The sequence below is a fragment of the Silurus aristotelis genome, assembly GCF_946808225.1.
Source record: "Silurus aristotelis genome assembly, chromosome: 25".
Lineage (NCBI taxonomy): Eukaryota > Metazoa > Chordata > Actinopteri > Siluriformes > Siluridae > Silurus > Silurus aristotelis.
The window spans coordinates 8,929,204-8,948,698 of record NC_139598.1 but is presented as its reverse complement, the minus strand read 5'-3'; the positions used below and the strand labels follow the sequence as shown (position 1 = coordinate 8,948,698).

The window sequence follows — 19,495 nt, the reverse complement described above, 5'->3', positions numbered from 1 at the left end:
GTTCTCCCACTTAGAAATCATGGAGGGGTCTGAAATTGTCATCATAGGTGCATGTCCACTGTGAGAGACATAATCTAAAAAAAAAAAATCCAGAAATCACAATATATGATTTTTAAACTATTTATTTGTATGATACAGCTGCAAATAAGTATTTGAACACCTGTCTATCAGCTAGAATTCTGACCCTCAAAGACCTGTTAGTCTGCCTTTAAAATGTCCACCTCCACTACATTTATTATCCTAAATTAGATGCACCAGTTTGAGGTCGTTAGCTGCATAAAGACACCTGTCCACCCCATACAATCAGTAAGAATCCAACTACTAACATGGCCAAGACCAAAGAGCTGTCCAAAGACACTAGAGACAAAATTGTACACCTCCACAAGGCTGGAAAGGGCTACGGGGAAATTGCCAAGCAGCTTGGTGAAAAAAGGTCCACTGTTGGAGCAATCATTAGAAAATGGAAGAAGCTAAACATGACCGTCAATCTCCCTCGGACTGGGGCTCCATGCAAGATCTCACCTCGTGGGGTCTCAATGATCCTAAGGAAGGTGAGAAATCAGCCCAGAACTACATGGGAGGAGCTGGTCAATGACCTGAAAAGCGCTGGGACCACCGTTTCCAAGGTTACTGTTGGTAATACACTAAGACGTCATGGTTTGAAATCATGCATGGCACGAAAGGTTCCCCTGCTTAAACCAGCACATGTCCAGGCACGTCTTAAGTTTGCCAATGACCATTTGGATGATCCAGAGGAGTCATGGGAGAAAGTCATGTGGTCAGATGAGACCAAAATAGAACTTTTGGGTCATAATTCCACTAAACGTGTTTGGAGGAAAAAGAATGATTAATACCATCCCAAGAACACCATCCCTACTGTAAAGCATGGGGGTGGTAGCATCATGCTTTGGGGTGTTTTTCTGCACATGGGACAGGGCGACTGCACTGTATTAAGGAGAGGATGACCGGGGCCATGTATTGCGAGATTTTGGGGAACAACCTCCTTCCCTCAGTTAGAGCATTGAAGATGGGTCGAGGCTGGGTCTTCCAATATGACAATGACCCGAAGCACAAAGCCAGGATAACCAAGGAGTGGCTCTGTAAGAAGCATATCAAGGTTCTGGTGTGGCCTAGCCAGTCTCCAGACCTAGACCTAATAGAGAATCTTTGGCGGGAGCTCAAACTCTGTGTTTCTCAGCGACAGGCCAGAAACCTGACTGATCTACAGAAGATCTGTGTGGAGGAGTGGGCCAAAATACCTCCTGCAGTGTGTGCAAACCTGGTGAAAAACTACAGGAAACGTTTGACCTCTGTAATTACAAACAAAGGCTACTGTACCAAATATTAACATTGACTTTCTCAGGTGTTCAAATACTTATTTGCAGCTGTATCATACAAATAAATAGTTAAAAAATCATACATTGTGATTTCTGAATTTTTTTTTTAGATTATGTCTCTCACAGTGGACATGCACCTACGATGACAATTTGAGACCCCTCCATGATTTCTAAGTGGGAGAACTTGCAAAATAGCAGGGTGTTCAAATACTTATTTTCCTCACTGTGTATATATATATATATATATATATATATATATATATATATATATATATATATATATATATATATATATATACTCATTATATACTCATGATGTACTTTATTTATATCACTATTATCAGATGAGCCAGATGTCGTTACAGGCGTTTTGCATATAAATGTTTTTGAGTACCACACTCACTCATTTATGTTGCACTGTAACACAGTTTTGAATATATGAATATATTCTTGTGTGTGTTTGATTATGTCTGTCTAGAACATCTTCAGAATGAGGAGACGTATGCTCAGGCACTGGATAAGTTTGGTGGGAACTTCATCAGCCGGGACAACAATGACTTGGGAACGGCCTTTGTTAAGTTCTCCACTCTTACAAAGGAGCTCTCGTCCCTGCTCAAAAACCTGGTGAGCTTTTATATCAGTACAGTGTGTGTACAGTGTGAGTTGAGTCCTCAGCTCAATTGCTTGGTGTGGGACTTATATAGTATTTATATAGGATTGAACTTTGGAAGCTTTCGATTTGCTCAGGTGGGTAACGTATAACTTCAGCACATACCGTAGTTTGGATGAGGTGTTGGCTGGATCAGCTGCTTGGTGAGTGCTTCAGAGTGCTGTACACCGGTTGCTCTGCGTTGGTGGAACCTACTTGCATGCCGAGTACAAAAATGTGCGAATGTGTGTATGATTGTGTGAGTGTGGGTGCAAACGTTCTCACTTCCTGGCAATAGCATTGAGAATATGTGTCAGAAATATAATGAGTAGGAGACACAGCAACAACTACACTTCTTCTCTTGTTCACAGACACACATGTGCGCACACACACACACACACACACACACACACACACACACATTACATGCAAGCAGTGTCTACAGAAGGCATGTGCTTAATGTGGTATTTTTCAGCTGGTGTCTGACTAAAGGAAAAACATACTAAAATTTAATTCTGTCATGTACCTCTCTCTTTTTTTCTCTCTCTGTGTGTGTGTGTATGTATGTATATGTATACATATGTCCTTGTTTGGTCACTTACACTTTCTCTCTGGTTTTTAATTAGTTTAAATTGTAGCTGGTGTGTAAAGCTTTTTCCTGTCTAATACACACTGTGAAAATTTATCAGTGTCCAGCAGATCTCTCACCCACATCTCCACATACACACTCACAAACAGCAAGTACACATTTAAGACAACATTTTATTCACCCATTAGAGGGTGTTTGTGTGTGTTTATATGGTTATATGTGTATAAAGGAAAATTGATGTTTTAAATAGCTTTAAATTGGTGTAAAGTTTATATGGTTTCATTGAGTTCTATAGTTTATCAAAGTCTCAAATACACAGACTCACATACACATACAAACAGACTCACACACACACACACACCCTCTAAACACCCTCTGAAATCATTTTTAAATAGACAGTAGGAGTAGTAGTAGTCTGGGCTTTTTACCTTGTGCTTTACCAGCACTGTCCAATGGCTTAAAAAGCACAATATTTTTTTACACAGTCATAAACCATGTATCATAAAACAGGGTTTCAAACATAAATTGTGCCTGGCCACATCAGTGTTTATGTGGGCATTTTCAGGTCTATAAACTAAAGCGGTTAACATATCAGTGTGATATAAATTCTATTGATTAACTAATAACCAGCTCTGAAAATAGGAATAAGATGATTGTAGGTAAAAAAAAGTGGTATCTAACAGGCTATTCAGCTATAAGAAGCCTTTGGTGCTCTTTATTGTATTTATGTTAAGCTTTTCTTATATACAGTGGAACCCGGTTATGTCGATGTCCTAGGCGATCGCCAAAAAGCATCGAGGTAACCGATGATCGAGATAAACGAAAATCAAAATGGCGGCAGTATATTAACGTGCTTGAAATTTCTTTATGTACATGATGTGCGTTAATAAATGAGAATGTGCATGCACGTGTTTTTTTTTTTTTTTACACAACAGCGTTGCCGCGATTTGTTTGATGAAGTCATGCTATAAAAATACATACAGTACATGTTTATCTGTCAGGAATCCACCTGCCACGCCCCCTTCGGCCCCCTTCAGCGTGTCAGGTGTTTTCTCGGCCGCTTTCTCTGAAGCTCCCGGCTTTAATCACGCACATCTGGTGCTCGTTTATCATCATCACCAGCTCCTATTTAAACTTCCACACTCTCACTGGCCGTTATTGTTGGTATATGTTGGTTCACGGCGGTCGTTGTTATCGCTCATGCGTATCCTGGTACGTGTCTTCCCACTGGCACTCTCTCACCGGCTGCTCTTTTCTTCCCAAAGCGCATCATGGATTCCCCCCCGATCCTGCCGGTGTTCATTCTATGCTTTTGCTCATCCCACGTGCTGTTCAGCGCCGCGCTTCTACTTTCGCCTCCCGTTCATCGCATAACATTAACAACAAAAGGCATATGTACACTAAAAAGGCAACTAACAGCAGAGATTCACCAGTATACAATACAACAATATAGATAGATAGATAGATAGATAGATAGATAGATAGATAGATAGATAGATAGATAGATAGATAGATAGATAGATAGATAGATAGATAGATAGATAGATAGATAGATAGATAGATAGATAGATAGATAGATAGATAGATCTGATATATATATATATATATATATATATACATACAGTATGTATATATGGGCTGCCAGTCAGTTGAAATCGTATGATTGTCATGAGTAAACTCGTGATTAATCTCAACATAATGGCACATTTTTTTTGTTCTAAATGTACCTCAAATGAATTTTCAAGTTTTTAATACATGGCATGGACAAATATGGATGCATTATGCAAATGTATATAATCCGAATGTTTAGTGATTAAAATGTATTTTTTTGGTGGATTAAAAAAAAAGTTATATCTGATTAAAGAAAGGATGCCATTAATAAATGTGTGTTGAATTGAATGTTTAAATTTATCCTCTTTTATATTAATTTATATTTTTAATATAAATGGTCAAACAGATATGCACGCTGCATTAATTGATGTCACCGAACTGTGACATAAAAAACGAGGTACGTACCGAACCATGAATTTTGTGTATCGTTACACCAATAATATTTATATATACAGTGGTGTGAAAGTGTTTGCCCCCTTCCCGATTTCTAATTTTGTCACACTTTAATGTTTTAGATCATCAAACTAATTTAAATATTAGTAGAAGATAATACAAGTGAACACAACATGCAGTTTTTAATGAAGTTTTTTATTATTGAGGGAAAACAAAATCCAAAACTACATGGCCCTGTGTGAAAAAGTGTTTGCCCCCTAAACCTAATAACTGGTTGGGCCACACTTAGCAGCAACAAGTGCAATCAAGCGTTTGTGATAACTTGTAATGAGTCTGTTACAGCGCTGTGGAGGAATTTTGGTCAACTAATCTATGCAGAATTGTTGTAATTCGGCCACATTAGATGGTTTTCGAGCATGAACCGCTTTTTAAGGTCATGCCACAAAATCTCAATAGGATTCAGGTCGGGACTTTGACTCGGCCACTCCAAAGTCTTAATTATGTTTTTCTTCAGCCATTCAGAGGTGGACTTGCTGGTATGTTTTAGATCATTGTCCTGCTGCAGAACCCAAGTTTGCTTCAGCTTGAGGTCACGAACAGATGGTCGGACATTCTCCTTCAGTATTTTTTGGTAAACAGCAAAATTCATGGTTCCATTTATCACAGCAAGTCTTCCAGTCCTGAAGCAGCAAAACAGCCCCAGACCATCACACTACCACTACCATATTTTACTGTTGCTATGATGTTCTTTTTCTGAAATGCGGTGTTACTTTTACACCAGACGTAATGGGACATTCACCTTCCAAAAAGTTTACCTTTTGTCTCGTCAGTCCACAGAGTATTTTCCCAAAAGTCTTGGGGATCATCAAGATGTTTTCTGGCAAAACTGTGATGAGCCTTTATGTTCCTTTTGCTCAGCAGCGGATTTCGTCTTAGAACTCTGCATTGCAGAAGATTTTTGCCCCGTCTCTTCTTATAGTGGAGTCATGAAAACTGACCTCAACTGAGGCAATTGAGGCCTGCAGTTGTTTGGATGTTGTTGTGGGGTCTTTTGTGACCTCTTGGATGAGTCGTCGCTGTGCTCTTGGGGTAATTTTGGTCGGCTGGCCACTTCTGGGAAGGTTCTTCACTGCTCCATGTTACATCTGTGAATAATGGCTCTCACTGTGGTTTGCTGGAGTCCCAAAGCTTTAGAAATGGCATTATAACCTTTTCCAGACTAATAGATCTCAATTACTTTCTTTCTCATTTGTTTCTGAATTTCTTTGGATCTCGGCATGATGTTTAGCTTTTGCGGATCTTTTGGTCTACTTCACTTTGTCAGACAGGTCCTATTTAAGAGATTTCTTGTTTGTGAACAGGTGTGGCAGTAATCAGGCCTGGGTGTGGCTAGAGAAATTGAATCAACCACAGTTTTAACAGGGGGGCAAACACTTTTTTACACAGGGCCATGTAGTTTTGGATTTTGATAATAAAATAAATAAAATAATAAATAATAAAAACCTTCATTTAAAAACTGCATGTTGTGTTCACTTGTTATCTTTTACTAATATTTAAATTAGTTTGATGATCTGAAACATTAAAGTGTGACAAACATGCAAAGAAATAAGAAATCAGGAAGGGGGCAAACACTTTTTCACACCAATGTACACACACATATCTCACTAAAATGAGTACAACTCTCACATTTCAGCAGCCACTCTAGTGTGTGTGTGTGTGTGTGTGTGTGTGTGTGTGTGTGTGTGTGTGTGTGTGTGTGTGTGTGTGTATGTATATATATGAATTACACAATTGGCCACCACCCACATTCACATTTCTAAACCTTCTTATTTTAACCTGGTTATCTGGTGTGAATTTTTTATATTACTGTTCCTGTGTGAAAATAGTTTTTGTTTAATGGACCTCAAGACTGACTTGTGACTGCAACTGACTTTGGATGGGAGTTGATGATCTGATGATTTGCTGTCTTAGAATAAAAAACATGATATTCTTTTGTATTTTGTATTTTTGTATTTGTAACTGTGCTGTGAGATCTGTCTAACACATAGTTTGTCCCCAAATCCTTTTATTGGAGGCTTAAACAATATAACGGCATCATACCCTAAGATTTTAATGACAAATTTGAACTTTTTTTGACTGGTTTTGGTAGTGTCAGTGGTGAAACACTGGGTCTCATTATTATTATTTTTTTTTTATTTATCTGTTTGTTTGTTTTTTGGTGGTTTTTTTTTTTTTTTGAGAGAGTGTATTTAATAAAAAAAAAGAATACAAATTCTGCAGCTTTAGTTTACTTCAGTCCCAAATGTAAGTGTTGATTGTGTGGAATAGAGCAACAGTTGGTATTAAAATGATTTGTGCTTATTCTGGTTACTCACGTATGCGTAATGAGCATCAATACGCCACAAATATTTTGTCTCAAAGACCTTTTGTTGCACAGGAGAAATAAATAGACACACGCTTGTTCAATGTGCATTGATGGCAGCAGACAGGATCTTTTGATTGATGTGAGGGCCGTTACTCACAAAGCGGGGTATCAGCTGAAATGTTTTGTTTAAAGCTTATTTGTTCCATGAGACAGATGAATAAATCAAACCACTTAAAGGCTTTATAAACACCACCTTTAGGAATCCATTTAGAGATACAACCTGTTTCTCTCTCTTTTACTCTCACTCACTCTAACACACACACACACACACACACACACACACACACACACACACACACACACACACACACACACACACACTCAGACAGTTACATAGTCTGTGAGAAACAGTTAGTGAATGGCAGATTTGGGTCCTGCCAAGCCATCTAGCTCTGAATAAAGATATAACTAGGAGAACATTATCCCTGGCACCACAGTCACATGATGTTCTAAGGCTCTCCATTCAGCTGCTTCTGCTGTGCCACTTGATACTATTCCACAGGTTCGTTTCTCCCTGCTGTTCCTTCTGCTCTCCTTATTATTCAGATATTAAAGTTTTGATGTGATTGCGGCTATTTAGCCTGCTTGAAATTCAACCCCACACCGCGGGTCGTTCCGGGACAGAATTTGAGATGTCACTGGCCCTTTACAACCTCACACAGCAGTGTGAATAGGAAACAGCTCAGATTATTTGAAGATGGCTTTACTGTTGCTGTCAGGCTTACAAAGAGCCATTGAATGCAGGGGTTCTTAAACTAGAGGTCAAGGCATCTCTACAAATAGAGTTGCAAGAGAAAATCAGTTCTCCTGTTTTGCAATTAATATTGCAAATTTTGAGGATGGATTTTGTGTTTCTATTTTTGAAAAAGTCAAGTGCAGACAAACTACATTTCTCACGCACACTCAAAATCAGGTGTCAATTATAAACCCCTGCTTAATGTTGACCTGTATGACACCACCCTGACCTGAACTGTTGAACTCTGTAACACGAAACTATGGTCAGTGTATCAATTTGTTGTTAATTACATGCATGTGACTTTTATATGGAGAGCTCAAATGTTATAGTTACATGACTTTTAAAGGTATTATAAATGTAATATCTATTCGTTGAGTTTATCAATTTGTTTAGGTCTTTGTTTAAATGGTTGGGAAATTATGGATTAAAATATCACTGAATGGCTGACGAGATGTTAGTGATCCTTCATGGATTATGCAATTATTAATGGATTAATATTGTGTTTTTCTCTCTCTCTCTCTCTCTCTCTCTCTCTCTCTCTCTCTCTCTCTCTCTCTCTCTCTCTCTCTCTCTCTCTCTCCAGCTCCAGAACTTAAATCATAATGTGATCTTCACTCTGGACTCTCTGTTGAAAGGAGACCTGAAAGGTGTAAAGGGGGTGAGATTTATAGACTCACACACACAAACAAACCTAAACTGAACTTGAACACAATAATACTAATAAAGCAGTAAGCTTTAGTGATATTCTGGCATACAGGGAGTGGGCTGAAAGATGTTTCTGGCAGGCAGAGCAAGACGCTGAAGATATATTTAAACACCTCACTGCTAATGTGTGAACATCTATATGTACAGTATCTCACAAAAGTGAGTTACACCCCTCACATTAGTATATCTTCTCAAGGGACAATACTATAGATGCTATAGGGCAATACTAGAAATTTAACCTGGATATATTTGAGAGTAGTCAATGTGCAACAATGTTTGTATAGTGGTACAGATTTACTGTCCTCTAAAAATAACTCAACATAGAGCCATTATTGTTAAAATAACTGGTGACAAAAAGTGAGTACACCGTAAGTGATAACAGCTGTACGTTGTTGAACTTTGCAAAGCCACATGTCTTATTCATCATGTTCATATTTTTGTCAGCGTGACGTGACCATTCTCTCATACTGACCACTGGATGTTCAACATGGCTCTTGTGGCAAAGACTCTCTGAGGATTTGAGAATTAGAATTGTTGCTCTTCACAAAGATGGCCGAGGTTTTAAGATGATCAGTAACACCCTGAAACTGAGTTACAGTACAGTGGCCAGGGTCATGCAGAGGTTTTCCAAGACTGGTTCCACTCAGAACAGGCCTCGCAAGGGTCAATCAAAGAAGTTGAGTCCTTGTGCTGTGCGTCAGGTGCAGAAGCTGCTTCAAAAAGCAGATGCATGAGTGCTGCAACATTGCTTTAGAGGTTTCAGAATTAAAGGTTAGCTTGTCAGGGCTCAGACCATACGTCGCACACTGCAACAAGTAGGTTACCCATTGTCCCAGAAGGAAGCATCTTCTAGCTGGTTCACAAAAAAGCCTGCAAACAGTTTGCTGAAGACAACCTGTCCAAGAGCATGAATTACTGGAACGATGTCCTGTGGTCTAATTAGACGAAGATAAACTTGTTTGGGCTCAGATGTTGTCCAGCATGTGTGGCGACACAAAGAAAATTGTGTTTTGCCTAGTCAAGCATGGCGGTGGTGGTGGCATCATGGTCTGGGGCTGCATGAGTGCTGCTGGTACTGGGGAGCTGTGGATCTTTGAAGGAAACATGGATTCCAACATGTACTGTGACATTCTAAAGCAGAACATGATGCCCCCTTCAGAAACTGGTCCGAATGGCAGGTTCCCAACATAATGACCCCAAACACACCACCAAGATGAAAACTGCCTTGCTGAGGAAGCTGAAGGTGAAGGTGGCCAAGTATGTCTCCAGACCTGAACCCTGTTGAGCACGTGTAGTGGATCCTCAAGCGGAAAGTGGAAAAGCACCATGTGTATAACATCCAGCAGCTCAGTAATGTCATTATGGAGGAGTGGAAGAGGATTCCAGCAACATGTTGTGCAGACACAGTTTTGACATGTTCCCCTAGTGTGTACTCACTTTTGTTACCAGTTATTTTAACAATAATGGCTGTATGTTAAGTTATTTTTAGAGGACAGTAAATCTGTACTGCTATACAGACTGCACATTGATTACTCTAAAATATATCCAGGTTTCATTTCTATAGTATTGTCCTATGAGAAAAAATAATAAAATGGTTGCTGAAATGTGAGATACTGTCTCACACTATTAAACTAAGCCTAGCCTTTAGCTTAATGTGGCATAGTAAAAACATTTATCATCATTAGTACTTCATGATTAATTTCTATATTTACTCAGAATAAGTTCCAGTAACTATTAAATTCTTTATAACATATTGCATGTATGTCTTTTTTGACAGACATACATGCAATAGAAGTCTAGAAGTTTGTATGTGTTTTTACAAAGGTTTAATTGTGGTTTTACAAATGTTTGGTTTTCAGTTGCCATTTAAGCTCTGAAGTGTCGTAGAGTGGTGGAAGTATAAATTAACTCTGAGGTTCATGTGTGGTGAAGAGGTTTTGGTAGGGTATTTTTAAGGCTGCTGATGGCATTGCTATGCCTTGCTCTCGGTGTCAGTGTTGTTTCTGGAAGCAGATTTTTTTTTTGTTTGGTGCAGCTGGCACGAAAAAAAAGCGATTGTTGATTTCCACTTGAGAAATTGCAGCTCTTTTTTGGGATGATGACTGTTTTGCATACTTCTTTTCTTACTCACTGCCTTTGCTTTTTAACTGATGTGACTGGTATTTTTATTTGTATTACTCATTCATTTTGTCTCTACTACCCTTTTTATCTGCTATTTGTAAACACACTGTTTCTCTTAATTGTATGCCTTTTATTCTATTGGCTATTTTAACATTCCATGTCATCTCAAAACATCACAAAGACAGAATGAAAAGTGTAACTCTGCCTGCTGCCGCCTGCTGATTTATTGTTTTTTCATGTTTTCTCCTGAGGACCTGAAAAAACCATTTGACAAAGCCTGGAAGGACTATGAAACAAAGTTGTGAGTGCACCTGTATAATCTGCAAAAGTCTATTTATATTTTCCCAGTTGTGGCAGAATCTGTGAATATTTGTGTGTGCCAGATAATAGTGGAATGATAGCACTGTACAGGGTGCTTTTGAAGACCGATTGCAGGGGTGGGCATGTCTTAAATTTATTAGTTAGCTCACTGGGCAAGTAAAAACTCTAGTGTGCTGCCTGGTCCAATGTTTAGGTTGCCTGGAAACGTAATTGACTAGGCTGAAAAGGTGGGATCCGACAATATAATAACAAACGGTGAAGTAGTTAGTAGGTTAAGGCTTTTGTTATTTGCTAATGAAGGGGAACAAGTGCTAGGCACCTGTCAACATGTGATAATGTTAAAGTGTTTTAATAGTAATAAACTATGTTAAAACTCTACTTTAACATTTTATTGCTTTATATTTTAATAAATTATTTTGAAATTATTATATTTTTTTTATGTCATTTTACCTCAAGTATCCTATAGTGTCTCTCTGTGCTTTATATATGTTATGAAATATATAACTATATTATAGTATAATTATGGTGTGTGCAACATCAAATCTTTATTCCTTCAGTACGAAAATAGAAAAGGAAAAACGAGAGCATGCCAAGCAACATGGTATGATCCGAACAGAGATCACGGGTGCCGAGATTGCGGAGGAAATGGAGAAAGAGAGGCGACTTTTTCAGCTGCAGATGTGCGAGGTGAGTACAAGAGCCACTAAAACTGCGAAAGAACAGACTTCGGTCTGATCCAGGTTCAAAACAAAGCAAAATAAAACAATGCAACTCCCAGCTGAGCACATTTAATGCAAATCTAATGTGGTCAGTGGTTTTGCTCAATACATTATTTAGAAAAGTAATTATAAATATTTCTGCAGGCTGTTTTTGTGGTTTATTATTTATTGTTTTAACTGCAGCTGATGCCCTTCATTTTTGCAGTTTGGTCATTAATTAAATTCATTTGAAATCTGCACTCCACCTCCAGTTGTCCTCTCTATGTGGTTTCTGTGCCAAAGTTAGTTTTTTTGTCCAGAATTACATTTTTGTCAAACTGGTAGATTTAACACAGACACCAGACTGAGCCCAATAATACATCTTACTTTAATTTAAAATTAATTAGGTTTGTGTCTGTTTGATAAACAAAGCCTCTTTATTATTCTGATATGTCTGGCGCTGTCTTTACTGTATATCTGTGTCTTGTTCTTTCTTTCTTGTTTAATTCTCTTGGTCTTTTCAGACATTTTACTGTGTCTAAATTACTATGTGCTGCAGAAGCCCAAGCCTCAAAGTGTATTGTGTTACGCTGACAGATGTATTCACACATGCAGTGAAATCAATCCAGAGCACAAATACAAAATGGCACACTTCAGAGAAACTGCAAGTTCAGGATTTTTATGCCATGATGTAGCTTTAGAAGATTTTATAAATTTTGTAATTTGTTGTTGGGCATTTCTTTTTTTTTTATTTCTTTTTTTTATTTTTTTATTTGGGATAAACGCCATGTTTCTTTTTTTTTTTTTTTTTTTGAGGGAGTCTGTTTTGAAGAAGCTCCTCCTTAGGCATCTGTACTAGTGCAGAAATAAGGACATTTTATAACAGTATTAGAGTTTTAAAAAAGATGATTTGCAATTTTTCAAATGAAAATGTATTTTGGTGCTTGTTGACATCACATGGACAAGTGACAGCTATTAATGAAGATTATATATTTTCTTACGTGTAAGTAGTTATAAAAGTAAGGATTGGTGGCATGGCAACATCTCTCTCTATTTTAACACTTGCAGTGTGTAAAGCATTGAATCAATAAATCAATCATCCAGACAAATATCTGTAAATGTTTTTAATGTCAAACTTCTTCCAAATGTGTAAGGATTATAAGAACCTGGCAATTCTTATAATAATAATTATATATATATATATATATATATATATATATATATATATATATATATATATATATATATATATATATATATATATATATATATATATATATATATATTGTGTGTGTATAAAAAAATTCCCTTTGTTTTTGCAGTACCTGATCAAGGTGAACGAGATTAAGACCAAAAAAGGTGTTGACCTTCTCCAGAACCTGATAAAGTATTACCATGCACAGTGCAAGTAAGTTGTGTATTTAATAAATTAATTATAAATTGCATCATTTACATACAGAAAATCTTCAATATATCCGCTGCTTCTACTTTATTATATATATATATATATATATATATATATATATATATATATATATATATATATATATATATATATATATATATATATATATTTTTTTTTTTTATACCACAGTTTTGTCTCCAATTTAGTTTTTTTCCACCCACCAAGGTCTCCATAATATATGACAGCTAACAATCTGGGAGGGTAGGGACGATCATGTGCCTCTCGTAGACACGAAACCAGCCAACCTCCTCTTTTTTGTGTGTTCTAAACATGTTCATACATCGCTGCTCCAATGTTGTAGTGACGAGCAACCCTTCAGCCATGTAAACATCCAGCCAGCCATTCACGTGGCAGCATTTCCATTTGAAATCTATCACTAGTTACCCCTCACCCTCAAAATTCTTTCAGGGGCAGAGTTAAATGAGGGGGAACCAGCAGCTTGGCACAGTGGTTCCTAACAAAGTGATGAGTTGAGAAAGGCCAGTGTAAGCACAATATTCGCTCTATCAGCACATCAGCAGTCAAGTCCTATTGATTTGAGAGCACTTGCCTTGCAGTCCGAGACCTTGTTAAGTCATCATGCCTGCTGCAGATGAGCCCCGGACACAGCTTTTTTGGTCTGCAGAGGTTTACTGAACTTTTCACTGAGCACCAAGGTTTCTCACATTCAGTCAAATACACAATGCGTCAAAGATGTCTGGATGGTTCTTAGCAGCAGTGAGGAATTGTGGGTATTTTGGGGATCTGACTCATCTCTGTTTTGGCAGGTTGTTAAAGTTAGGGGGAAAATTACTCGTCTGAATTAGTAATTACAACCACTGCTGCTACACTTAAATGTTTTGAAATTGAGTTAAAGGATGATTCGATTAGCCTATCTGACTTCAGTAGCTTCTATTGCTGGTGTTTAAGCTGTGCGGTTAAAGAAAATAAATCAGAAGCTTTTGACCAATCAACAGTCCTGTGAAATGTTATCAGAAGGTTTTGGCTTGCTAAAGCATACTCACTGTTCTCAATCTCTCCTCTCTGTACTAAATCAGTTTCTTCCAGGATGGCTTGAAGACGGCTGATAAGCTCAAGCAGTACATCGAGAAGCTAGCTGCTGATCTTTACAATGTATGTACCTTGAATTGCAATTGCGTAATCTTTGGTGTGTTTTATTTCAGGATTTTCTTTTTTTTTTTTTTACAGTACTTCATCATCTATAACTTATTATCTTTTTGAGCAATATAAACTTTGAATAATTGACAGTAAAGCTCAAAGTGTCTTCTTTTTAAAGATATTTAAATTGTGTATGTAGCTTTTATCAGGAATGGTTAACATTTTAAAGTTAGGGAGGGCATTTCAGCTGTGAGTCCCAAAATCTGTGCCGAACACTTTTGTGTTAGAAGCAGTGTGTACAGTGGGTAGTTCCTCTGTAAAATACCTTGTTGATTATCGTGTTACAGCGGTGATTGTCAAGGGGTGAGATGTTATTCAACTTTAGTTAGTTAGTCACTTTTCAAAGAGTTGGAAGCAGGAAATAGAGTCAAGTTGAATGATCCGTGTGACTGTAGCAAGACCCATATTGTGATAGATTGATGACTGGGCCATCTAGAGCTTCTCTAAAGTATCTATAGCGTTTCCAAAGGTAGGTAGAAAGTAAAGGCTAGACATGCTGGCTATGATGGAAAGGACTGGATACCCACAGAGCAGTCAGAGTGCCCATGCTAAACACCGTCCACCCTGAAACAGCTCCTGCATGGTGATGTAACGATCTGTGCAATATTCTGCTGGGAAACTTTGGGTTCTGGCTTCTATGTTGATGACACAGACCACCTACCTAAGCAGTACTGCAGACCAAGAAAACCTCTTTATGGCAACAGTATTCGATAATGGATTTGACCTCTTTCAGCAAGAGAATGTGTCCAGTCACACTACAAAATATGTTTAGGACTGGTTTAAGAGAAAGAGTTGACAAACAAATGAGTTTAAAGTGTTGCCATTGTAACTCGTTAATCAAACATAAATTTGTGTGTGTGTGTGTGTGTGTGTGTGTGTGTGTGTGTGTGTGTGTGTGTGTGTGTGTGTGTGTGTGTGTGCGTGTGTGTGCGTGTGTGCGTGTGTGTTCCTTAGATCAAACAAACTCAGGATGAGGAGAAGAAGCATCTCACAGCATTGAGGGATCTCATCAAGTCCTCCTTGCAGTTAGAGCAGAAGGAGGTAAGCAGACCCTCTGGTTTGCCTCAAATTTAAGTTTTGGAACCAAAGATTACAGGGATTGATATTTTAGTTATACGATAAAAGGGGTAGAACATTTTGAACTTTATAAGCTAGAGATTTGTCTGCCCCTAAATGGATTGAGTTTTGATGAATTCCATCATGCAGTTGGGAGTTAGGAGTCTTCAATTGATGCATATATTGTAAGTCCTGCTATTTTTGTTCAGGTGCTCTGTTCTAGAGCGCTCTAGACAAGTGTGACACTGATGTTTAGCTTCTCAAGCATGTTCATATATACATGCAGGCCTGTATGTGTGAGAGTGATAGAGGGAGTACCCAGTGCTGTACCATGCTGGTAGCCAGTATGAGGTCGACCTTGCTGGTAACCAGTGTTGTGCCCCACTGGTTGCTCAGGAGAAAGTCACTGACTGAAAGACCTAAAGCTCTATTTAGTAACATTAGCTGAACTTCAGTAGCTATGTGCCTTTTACCTTACGCAGGTCAAATGTTGTCTTTTTTTTGCTTTTTTTCCCTTTCATTTTCACACACAACTGTACCGCTGTGTTGTTCACGTGCCGTGCTTTTTACACTTTCTCCTGTGTTCTTCTTATTTGCTGCCTTTCTGGATTAAAGTCTAGAAGAGTAAGTTCAGCATGCACTGTATTTTGAGTTAATGTTAAAGGCAAGGACTGTTTCTCATGCTGTTTTTGGTGTCAGCGCTTTGTAGAACATTCATTTAGGTTTATTACCTGTGATTATTTTACTCTCTTTTGTGGCTGCTATAAAGAGCATGCACATTTGACAGGGTGTAGTGTTTGTCTTTGTGTTTATATGTTTATACCATGCACATATGTATATATGCTTGTCATCGGGCAGGACTCGCAAAGCAAGCAGGGAGGATACAGCATGCACCAACTGCAGGGTAACAAAGAGTTTGGCAGTGAGAAGAAAGGATACCTGCTGAAGAAAAGCGATGGGTAGGAATGCTTACAGTATGCATACACACTTTCTTCTGCCAGAAATAATTTCAGATTTATTAAACCACATCAGCAGAATGTGACTTTTTGTCTTTTGTGTGTTTGTAAGGAAAAGTTTCTTTGCACACGTTTACCAAGTGTTAATGGTACAGCTTTTTCTCTCAGGCTCCGAAAGGTATGGCAAAGAAGGAAGTGCTCAGTAAAAGGAGGAATTCTGACCATCTCTCATGCCACAGTGAGAAACAGTTACACACACTAAAAGTGCCTAATTCAAATACTTTAAAATTATATAACAAAGAATTATTATTATTATTATTAACCAGGATGTTATTCAATCTAAACATAATGGCTTAATTTGTTTGTCTTTTTGCTTATGTGTGTGATTACAGTCAAACAGACAACCGGTCAAACTGAACCTACTCACATGTCAGGTCAAGCCGAGCTCTGAAGACCGCAAGTGTTTTGATCTCATTTCCCGTAAGAACAACAAAACCCCCTTTCAGCTATTTTCACTTTCACTTAAGTTGAGAAATGAAACACAGCAGAATTGATTAAAACACCAGTCCCCAACCGTTTTCTTTATATATATATATATATATATATATATATATATATATATATATATATATATATATATATATATATATATATATATATATATATATATTAGAGGTGGTGAAGGTGGATGAGTTCAGGTGCCTGGGGTCAATTGTGCTAAGTAATGGAGAGTGTTTTAGAGAATTGAAGAAAAGAGTGCAGGCAGGGTGAAGTGGGTGAAGAGTGTCCGGAGTGATTTGTGATAGAAGAGTATTTGCAAGAGAGAAAGGGAAAGTTTATAGGACTGTGGTGAGACCTGCGATCTTGTATAGTTTAGAGACAGTGGCATTAACTGGAGGCAGGAGGCAGAGCTGGAGGAAGCAATGTTGAAGATGTTAAGGTTTTCTTTAGGAGCGACGAGCATAGACAGGATTAGAAACAAGTTTATTAGAAGGACAGCGCATGTAGGATGTTTTGGAAACAAAGGTAAAAGAGGTGTGATTGAGATGGTTTGGACATGTGCAGAGGAGGGACATGGGGTATAATCGGTATAAGAATGGAGCCACCAGGAAGGAGTAAAAGAGGAAGACCAAAGAGTGAGTTTATGGAAGTGGCGAGAGAAGACATGCAGGTAGTTCATTTGAAAGAGGCAGTTGTAGAGAACAGGGTAAAGGGAGCAGACGAAAGAAGAAGAAGATGAATATATATATATATATGTATGTATGTATGGCAATATATAAGAGAGGTGACCAATAACCCGATAGTCACTATGATTAAACAGTCACCCCTAAGCACACAGCCAAGACAACACAGGAGTGGCTTAAAGACAAGTCTGTGAATGTTCTGGCTCAGACAGAGCCCTCACTTGCACCCTATTAAACATCCCTTTAGAGACCTGAAAGTGGCTGTCCACCGACTGTCCCCATTCAAACAGGCTCAAGGCTTTAATTGTTGCCAAAAGTGCTTAACCTAAGTATCGATTAAAGGGTCTGGATACCTGTGAAATAAAGTTTAAATCTGGGTTGCCCCAGAAACATATTAAGTGGTGGACCGCAAGTTTGTTTAGACTCCGCCTCATACTTTTATTGCATTTTTTTAATTATTATTATTATTATAATTATTAAACTTGAAAACATACACAACAATGCCAGAGGGGAAAAAAAGATACTCTGTCACTGTGGCTACTCACACCAGCGCTATTAATTCCTTAGCGTTTTATGTCCAATTTATGTCCAGGAATTTCTGAGTATACAAAGTATAGTGGTTCATCTTGAAGCCCTGTGAATACTTTCCCGATGCACTGCATTACATTTTTTTTGCCTATATTATATGAAAGAGTACAACTATAGAGTTTATAGTGCTTTTTTTTTTTTTTTTTTTATAGATAATCGCACATATCACTTTCAGGCTGAAGATGAACAGGAGTTTGTTATGTAAGTATATTTACTCTTTATTACCCTGTTCACAGCAGTGTGTACCTAAAGCTACTATACTTTGTATTTACAGTACAATTTAAGTACTATCATAATACTATGATAATGTAAACGACATAATTCAGTCTTATGTAAATTATTAAATTAATTTTAGGGAACACAAATTAATTAAATAAAATATAGAAAATCTGAGAGCATAAGTATACTGCAGTAGCAGCAGTTATGATGGTTAAAGGTTCCTACTATAATATAATATATGCCCTAAATGACCAAAAGTGGTCAATCAGTGCCCTGAAAAGCTTTCACATAGTCATTCAGTGAGACCACAGCATCATTTTCCCACACCTCTGTTTTGTTCTTATTTATAGCCAAACTCCTCCTTTACCTCTATTTCTCTCATGGCCTTCCGTTTCCCACTCACACATTCTTGCTTCAAGATCCCTCCCACTGAGGCTGTGTGTTGCTGTAGAGGTTCATGCTGAGCTATTGGAGGTCTATTTATTACGGGTGCTTTAAATCGACACTTAAGCATTTTCTCGCCTGTCTTTGACTCTTTAAGTCATCTATTAAAATGTCAAATGTCGTCTTACAGCACATAGTTTACTGAGTAAAATATATTTAGGTGTCATAGAAACAGTATTCCCTGTAGCAGGTTTTGATTATAATGTTCACATCCTGCATATGCTGCCAATTAGGAAACCACTGATTAATTTGTTTATTAATTCATCTGAGTGTATTAAAATTAATTTAGGACACATTTAGGGCTATTTTTAATTAAAGTAATGCTTTTGTATTTGGATAAATCCCAGTTAAATTAAGGTAGACTTCTTTGTGCGAATGTTTGCAAATAACTAAAAAAAAAAAAAAAAAAAAAAAATGTTTTTGTTTGTGAAAGTGAATTATGTGTAATTATGTGCACCTGCATTAACAGCTGGATCTCAGTGTTAACTAACAGTAAAGAAGAGGCGTTAAACATGGCGTTCCGAGGAGAGCAGTCAGCAGGTGAAGATGGCCTGGAGGAAATAACTAAAGCCATTATTGATGATGTCCTGCGCATACCTGGCAATGAAGTTTGCTGTGACTGTGGTGCCGCAGGTGTGTACGTAATTAAAATGAAGTCAATTACACATTCAGTATCCACATACATATGCACACATAATATTCACATACACTGTGTTTTGATTTTGTACTGATTTAAATAAAAGAAAAGGGCAGTGTTTAAAAACGTCCCTAGACTCTTTTGTAAATTGCAGTCCTTTCTTGTTGCCGGGTCTTTCCAAAACAAGTACCCTCCTTTTTTAC

General features: G+C 37.8%; 1 protein-coding gene across 3 annotated transcripts in view; it reads left to right on the top strand.

Moving 5' to 3' along the window:
- The window catches only part of asap1b (ArfGAP with SH3 domain, ankyrin repeat and PH domain 1b), a 77,644-nt gene that overhangs the window by 38,807 nt on the left and 19,342 nt on the right, over positions 1 to 19,495 (top strand). For all 3 annotated transcript variants that reach the window (XM_083529857.1, XM_083529855.1, XM_083529856.1), the window contains exons 5-16: positions 1,816 to 1,961; positions 8,324 to 8,398; positions 10,818 to 10,867; positions 11,445 to 11,574; positions 12,908 to 12,993; positions 14,088 to 14,163; positions 15,163 to 15,249; positions 16,123 to 16,223; positions 16,389 to 16,458; positions 16,613 to 16,700; positions 18,145 to 18,193; positions 19,125 to 19,288. In XM_083529857.1, coding sequence (XP_083385983.1) covers positions 1,816 to 1,961; positions 8,324 to 8,398; positions 10,818 to 10,867; positions 11,445 to 11,574; positions 12,908 to 12,993; positions 14,088 to 14,163; positions 15,163 to 15,249; positions 16,123 to 16,223; positions 16,389 to 16,458; positions 16,613 to 16,700; positions 18,145 to 18,193; positions 19,125 to 19,288 — 1,122 coding nt within the window. The remainder of the gene's footprint in view (positions 1 to 1,815; positions 1,962 to 8,323; positions 8,399 to 10,817; positions 10,868 to 11,444; positions 11,575 to 12,907; positions 12,994 to 14,087; positions 14,164 to 15,162; positions 15,250 to 16,122; positions 16,224 to 16,388; positions 16,459 to 16,612; positions 16,701 to 18,144; positions 18,194 to 19,124; positions 19,289 to 19,495) is intronic.